This window comes from Quercus suber, unplaced genomic scaffold, assembly GCF_002906115.3.
Source record: "Quercus suber isolate HL8 unplaced genomic scaffold, Cork oak 2.0 scaffold_103, whole genome shotgun sequence".
Classification (NCBI taxonomy): domain Eukaryota; kingdom Viridiplantae; phylum Streptophyta; class Magnoliopsida; order Fagales; family Fagaceae; genus Quercus; species Quercus suber.
In genome coordinates, this window is record NW_027069568.1 from 1,082,452 (window position 1) to 1,090,515 (window position 8,064).

The 8,064-nt window shown below is 36.1% G+C and overlaps 1 protein-coding gene across 1 annotated transcript in view; it reads left to right on the forward strand.

Annotated features, from left to right (window-relative positions):
* Positions 1-5,502, forward strand: part of LOC112037414 (vacuole membrane protein KMS1) — a gene marked incomplete in the record, with an annotated part of 6,002 nt that extends 500 nt beyond the window's left edge. Inside the window, 7 exon segments of the mRNA XM_065775026.1 lie at positions 781-992; positions 1,748-1,826; positions 2,130-2,429; positions 3,547-3,713; positions 4,580-4,696; positions 4,998-5,177; positions 5,272-5,502. Coding sequence (XP_065631098.1) covers positions 781-992; positions 1,748-1,826; positions 2,130-2,429; positions 3,547-3,713; positions 4,580-4,696; positions 4,998-5,177; positions 5,272-5,424 — 1,208 coding nt within the window.
* Positions 5,503-8,064: the final 2,562 nt, after the last annotated feature.

The window sequence follows — 8,064 nt, forward strand, 5'->3', positions numbered from 1 at the left end:
TTTTTTTTTTTTTTTTGTATTTATTTAATTTTAAATTTAAGTTTGAACAAACCCAGAAGTTTGAGCTGATTGTTGAATCAAAAAGTGTGAAATTGGACTAATATCGTTTGCTTACTTGAAATGTTTCAGAATTTATAAACCCTTTTGTGAATTTTTTTTGGGTTCTGTAATTGCTTCCTAATCCACGTTTCAATGGGTTTTCCAAGTGTGGAACATGTAATTGGGTTGTGTTAGGAACTGTTTGATGAAGTCTTTATAGAAGGAATTGTTTCATAGAGGCTGTTTTCTGAACTAAAGTTTCAATCTTGGCAATCTAAATGTTGTATAATTACTTTGTGTTCATGGGTTCTGGTTAGCTCAATTGAGGAAAGTCTTTTGCTGTCAGATAAGGAACGTGGGATTGAAAATCCCCCTTACACAAAAAAGAAACCCTGTAGCGTCTTGAGCTTATGGTAATTAGCAATTATCATGGAGCAGACACCATAAGTTTCAAATCTATGAAAATCCAAATAATTACTTTGCACTTGCTTATCCAAATTTGAAGTGTGTAAAATTGTAATTATGCGGTTGAATAATGCTTTTTGTTGTTGTTCTTGTTCCAGAACTGCTTTTGCAAAGTTAGTATGATTTTTTTTTAAATTTTTTCCTGTGAGATGAGTAGCGGTGTTTATAATGCTTTTGCTTCAATGGTAATAATAAATGAGTAGAATGATTACCTGTTTCTGGGGTTTGAGGGTCCTGTTGAAACCTATTAACGGATAGAATTGCTGCTTTTTGCAGAACTCCACAAGAGGCATCAACAGGAATCTGAGAATTTGACGATAACAACGCAACCTTTCAGAACTTTGAAGTTCTTTGTATTGGCTGTTATTCAATATATTAAGAGCTCGATATCGTATTTGTTGGCAAAAGGAGGATGGCTAATGCTTTTAAGCACCGTGGCAATTGCTATTGGAATTCTTGTTGTAGCAATTGATGGCCCTCATGAGAAGGTATTTTGCTTTGTGAATTCTCATTGTGGCTTCAATTTTCAGTAGCAAGTTAATGTTATGTATGGACTGCAGAATCTCTGTAAATGTAGTTCAGAATTTTTACTACTCATATTTCTGTCAGTCGTGTGCATTTGAATTAGCTCTTTGCTTATTTGCTGAAAGTGGGCAAAATCACAATTGAACATAGAAAAAGTGAGGCTTTTATAAAGTTGTACATAAGCAAATAAATTAAAGAGTTCAAAGAAAAAAGCTGGACTGTTCCATATTGTGATGCAAATGTTGACTTCCCAACTCCATCGTGCATGTGTAATTAGTTCGAATGACTCGTTAACACCCTAGAGTTCTGTGCATATAATGAATTTGTTTATTTCAGCAGTTTGAAACTGCAATTTTTCAAAGTACAACCTCTTAAAACCTTACTTTCTTCTAGGTACAATTATCCACCAAATTTTCAAAAAGCTGAAAACTAAGTTGTATTAAATTTGTACGATGTCATTCTCTAAAAAATAATCATAACTTTTTATTGGAAATCAATTTCCTTGTGCCATTTTCATTAATGCTATGGTTGTTCATGAGGTTGTGGACAAACTGTTATAAGTGTAAAGCTCTTTACTTTCCTACTATTAGGATGATAAGTCTGTGCCAATTTTATTTTAGCCTTTGATTGTGAATTTTTGAGTTTTTATTTGATTTCTGACATTTCTCTTATTATTTTGACTCTTGGATAAAATGGTGTTCGTGCAATGTTTCTGCAGCATGTTGAGGAGATTTCGAGATATTTCCGGTTTGGACTATGGTGGGTGGCTCTTGGAGTTGCATCTTCAATTGGTCTTGGTAAGTAATTTTTTTGTGCATATAGATAATTCATTTTAGTGGCTGGATCAGTTTTTTTGTGCTCATGTAAATAACTGATTTTTTTTTTTTTGGTTTGATATGGCTATAATGTTTTGGGCTAGGAAAATAATAAGTTTCTCTTTTATATTTGTTTGAAGCATGTAGATAGTATATTCTGATAAAAAGCACTTTTGTTTATTCAAACATCTCTATTTTGAATGTTCAACCAAACCAGCATAGTTTGTGTACTATATCAGCACTGGTATTGTAAAATCAACCTTTATTCCACTTGTTTTTCTTCAGGATCTGGTTTGCATACTTTTGTCCTTTATCTAGGCCCCCACATTGCTTTTTTCACGATAAAAGCAATGCAGTGTGGCCGAGTGGATTTAAAAAGTGCTCCGTATGATACAATTCAGTTGGAAAGAGGTCCATCATGGCTTGATAAGGATTGCTCTGAATTTGGGCCCCCATTGTTCCAGTTATTAGATGGTTTGCGGGTTCCGCTTAGCAGCATATTGCCTCAGGTTCAGATTGAGGCTATTCTTTGGGGTGTTGGGACTGCTATTGGAGAGCTTCCTCCATACTTCATCTCAAGGGCAGGTATGAGGACTATAGTTTTTCTTTTATATTTCCTATTTAAGTAATACTTCCGGGACTAGTTTTAGTTTTTGTGGGTAGGACCTCATTTCAGGAAGTGAGTTGTAGCTCAAATGATTCAAATATTGATAATGAACTGAAACCTGAGAAAAAAGTGCTCACCACATATATTTTCCATGATCCTTTGTTAAAATGTTTCTTTTGTGATGTTAAATTTTTTGAGATGACTGAAGTTTTCATTTAGGACATAAATCATTTGCCCAAGGTATATGATAAGGAATTGAACATTGTCAACAACTTGCATTTGTCCCATTATGGAGAAATGAACAAATATACAATATGGATGCAATTCATTTAGTCCCAAAATTTGGGTGAAGAAACTGACTTACTTCAACAAGTATGCTTTATGCTGGTTCATAACATCTGGAAGTTTAATGCATTTGACGGTAGGGGCAAACTCAACATGTTTACTAGGGTCTATGTAATGTACAATATGGATGATCTTATTCCATGCTATGAAGTTTAATTTAAGCTTGCTTGTTGCCAACTCTAATTGATGACATATGGTTAGAGTTGGAAATATACCCCATATGGAGGGTGATAGCTTATGAATATGTATTTTATATTAGATAATCCATATGGTTGTCACTACCAATTGCAAAAAGAGGTAATTGTGTGTTTCTGTCATGTAATTATTTTACATTATCAGCAACTCTTTGAAGCATCCTATATAAAGTTCTGATGTTTGCTGCTTTGTAGTTTGTAATACATGTTTCCTCTAGAGCCTATGAGCTCTAGCTCAAATGGCACATGTTTTATCTGGATATTTATGCATCTCAATTGGAAATTATTATATTTTAAAGAAATTAATTTGGTGAGAGCTTGAATATGCATGATCAATGTTCAGCTGGACCTTTTATGGATCCTTGCTGATTTTCAAGTAGTAGGTATTAGTGAATGCCAGTTATAGATCTTTTACCTGAATTAGATGCTTTCATGTTACTTTGATTTGGCATGTTTCCACCCTTTATTTTGTTAAGGATTGGCATTGATAGTCTTACTTTATTCTTCTGATTAATGATTTCATTCTGCTCCTATACTCATCTGCCACTTTACACAGCAAGCGAGTCTGGTAAACAATTGGATGCAGCGAGTGAGTCAAGCAAATTGGATGCCCCCTCATCTGAAGGAAAAGGATTCATTGCTACTCGCCTAAATCAAATCAAGCACTGGCTTTTATCACATTCCCAACACTTGAATTTCTTTACAATTTTAGTGCTTGCTTCGGTTAGTTTGGACCTACTCTGATTTTATCACTTGATTACTCTTTAATAAAATAGGCTTGTTTGAATCTTTTTGACACTGTATTTGTATACATGTTCTCTGACACTCCACTTGAGCAAAAGTTATTGATTGTTTCTCTTGATCACTTTATTAGCGATGCAGGATAAAACCAAAACGATGCATCAATAGAATTAAAGAACATAGAAATAGAGGATAGATAACCTAGAAGTTAGCACCTAGGCTAGTTTGGAATCTGCACCAAGTAAGAGAGAACAAAACCTCATGGAGTCAGCACCTAGGGTTGGTTGGAGTCAGCACTAGACAATTGGAAGGAAAAATTCCAAGAGAAGTTTTATTAAACAATGAAACTGTAATCTTCTCCAGTGCATAGCATACTTATAAGTTATAACTACTAAAACTAAACCCTAATTCTAATTGACTTTGGAAACCTAATTCTAAATGACTTGGGAATTGAATTACCTCTTTCTCTCTTAGTGAAGATCCCTTAAAGAATCATGAAAAGAATACACACACACACACACACACACACACACATTTGAAGATCCCTTGTGAATCTAAATATGTAAACCCCTTGATATCTCTAAAGCCAGAATCTGTACTGTATGTGTCCATGCTGATAATTTCTGAAATTTTGTATATGAATTTGACTTTCTTCCAAATTTCCTTGGAAACTGTATTTGCTTGTTATTTTATAATATCACGTTTGCTATTTGCTTATTTTTGTTGGTTCTCATGTCTGATTCTGAGAATTCCGGTTCTCCGGTAATTTTTGTGTGATGTTCATTCTTTGAAAGCAAAATTATTGTTTTCTATCATGTAAGTTGTCAATTAACTCAAGTATTTTTCAGATTCCAAATCCTCTATTTGACCTTGCTGGCATTATGTGTGGACAATTTGGGATTCCATTTTGGGAATTTTTTCTTGCAACATTGATTGGAAAGGCAATTATTAAAACTCACATACAGGTTCAAGAATTCTCACTTTCTTCAGATATCATTCTTAGTTGTTCTAGTTTGTAATTTGTTTATTTCTTCCTCACCAAGTATGTTTTTCATATCAATTATAACATTATATAGTCAGACAGACTACCATTTAAAATTGGGGAAAAAAAATCGATTTATGTGAATGGACTGCAACAGGGGAAAATGATGAGTACAAAACTTTAGCAGTCTCTACAAAGCCAGCTAGAGGGGTTAATCTCATAAGCCGTAATTTGTTTTGGATTCCTATTGGCTCTTTGTTTGATTTCTTTTTTGCCCGCTGCAGACAATTTTCATCATCTCAGTTTGCAATAATCAACTCCTTAACTGGATTGAAAATGAGTTGATATGGATACTGAGCTTTATACCTGGTTTTGCTTCTGTCTTGCCTAACGTTATTGCCAAGCTCAATGCAATGAGAGATAAGTATCTAATAGCATCTGCTCCTGCTACCTCAAATGTCAAGGTATTACATCATGTGAACGAGTTATTTATCTTAATTTTGGCATGGTCTGCACTGTAGAGCATCGCATTACTAATTTTCTTCTAAACCTTCCCAGGTGAAGAAGTGGGATTTCTCAGTTGCCACACTATGGAATACTGTTGTCTGGCTCATGCTCATGAACTTTTTTGTCAAGATTGTGAATTCAACCGCTCAAAGCTATCTGAAGAAACAACAGGAAAAAGAGCTAGCAAAGCAGTCATCTACATAAGCACATTCAAAATGAGCCTGTACTGCTCAATGAAGTAACAGTCGTACTCTCTTACAAGTGATGGAATTTTCAGCAAAAGCTACCATTGTTGTCACCCAAAACTCTCTGCATTAGTAGTCCCTGTTAGAAGCTTGTATAGGATTATTAACACGATGGNTTTCAATATACTTGTTATATTTGAATTGTCTTGGAGCTTTTCTAATTGTCTCTTTCTCTCACTTTCTTTCTACTTACGTTAGTCGTGTCTATGGCCCCTAAGCATAAATTTGCTCCGTCTCGGAACCCTCTTTGTTTCGGGGCATCATCTTTGTCTGATCCTACTCCCTCTCATCTTCGATTCTATGATAAGGATACTGGTAAGGCCTTCTAGAAGAACTTCTCTCAACGAGGCATTCATTCTGAACGCCAAGTCGTTCTGGTAGACTTCGCCAACACCGACCTTCCCGATGTTATTCACAGTTGGGGATGGAGGTAATTGTGTGACGTCCTAGTCACCTGTCCTTTCGTGCTTATATAGGAGTTTTACTCCAATATGCATGGAATTGATTGTTCAGTACCTCACTTCTTCACTCACGTTCCAGGTATGCACTTTCCTGTCACACCACAACTTGTTGTGGATGTGCTTCGAGTTTCTAGGGTAGAGTTTCCTGACTATCCTAGTTGTGAGTATCTGAGGACTATGTCCAAGAATGAGCTCATGTTTGCTTTCTACGAGCACTCTTGTGATTGGGGTGAGCGTTAGTTTACACCATGTAAGCCCTTTGCTAAAGGTCCTAGATTCATAAACATGGTGATGACCTTCATTCTCCACCCTCTCTCTCATTATAACTCAATCACAGAGCCTCGTGCTCGGTTTTTTTTATCCCTCCTTGAGCATCTTACCGTAGACTTCCCTTGTTATTTTATTCTTTCCATTATAGATGTTCATTTGGATTCGGCATCCTGTGATAAGCTCATCTTTCCTTCCGCTATCACGAGGATTTTACGCCATTTTTTCGTCCCTTTTCCAGTGTCTAACCATTTTTCTTTTATGTGTTCCATAAATGCCGCTACCGTTAAACGTAGCGAGGCACAATTTAGGTCACGACAATCGGATTCAGTAGCTCTTCCCTCCCGTTTAGCTCCATCTCAATCTGCTCCATCCATATCCGCTCCCTCCTTTTCTATAGGCAATGTGACTCTCGGAGACATCATGGCGCAGCTACAGCGCATGGATACTCACTTGATGCACTCATTATTGAGTTGTATCAGGTAAACGTTTGTGTTGGCCGTATTGCATGGCGGTAGGCAACCATGGGTGGTTTTGCTTTTGAGGTTTCTACTTCACCTCCTCTAGTGGCTTCTAATTCTAAGGCTAAAGATAATGGTGGTGATGACGATGATGCTTCTGATGATGATGATGAAGATGCTAGCTCTACTGATGAGATGTCTACTTGAAACTCTACCCTTTGTCACTCGTGACAAAAAGGGGGAGTAGTTTTAGGTTATATGAGAGTAGTCATTCTTAGGGGGAGAGTTAGTATAGGATATTTGGTTAGGGGGAGTGTTTATATGAGGGATGTAGTGAGGATTATTTGTATCTTTTCTTTTCTTTCTGTTATAGATACATTGTTCTTGTACGTTGGGTCTTGTGACCATTGTTGACATACATTGCACTTATTCTCTCTATATGTGGATGTATGTTTTTTTCTCTCACCTACCCTTACATGTGTTATTTCTTTTCTCTCTTCATACACATGCTTCTTATTACTTGTATGCAATTTATTATTTCTGTTTCACACTAAGATGCCTTGATGAGTTTTGTTTACAGTGTTTCAAAAATACAGGTTGTCAAAGTCTACTTGCCACAAACTCTCTTCATGCAAAATTTTTCAAGAGTTTGTGTTAGGATAGATTTTATTGTATTCAACAAGTGAATATGAGTTGAGTGATTTATGACATCTCTCATATGTTCATTTGTTTGTTGTGATTTTGTCACGAATTGCCAAAGGGCGAGATTGTTAGGACATATGTGTTTCACTTGTCAAGAACATATGTCATTCTTTTCTGTAATTGGCTAATCCTTTGACAAAATGCACTTTACTTGTAATTGGGTAGATCTAGGTGTTTTTAATACTTCAAGAAACAAGGTTTCAAGATCAAGTGTTAAAGCAATTCAAGTCTATCCAAGAAACAAGCTAAATAGTACAAATTCATTAAAACTCGACAGCTACATCTATCGAGTTTAAGAAAGCTGTTTCAGCCTGTGTGCTCAACACCTGCTCAACAGCTTCCATTTGTCGAGGTTTAAGAATTTCAGAATTCTGATATGATTTTCTTGAGATTCGTGAATGTGTCTTTGGGCCTTCTTTTCTCCTAACCCTAGACATATAAAATGATTATTTTAAGGGCCATCAAAGAGTTCACAAGTTGCACAAGTAATGAGCAAAGTTTGTCCAAGCAAATTATGACTAGAGACGAAGTTCTGCCCTAGTTCATCATTCTTGAAGAAGTTGCTTTGTATGTGCATCATAGGGTTTTGTAATCAAGCATCTTCTTGATTTTCATCATATGGATGAACGGAAGAACTTTGCGGCCAACAATCTTCTCTAGTTGGCGATTGAAGTCGCGTATTGGGATTCACGCAATTGGTTAGTCACG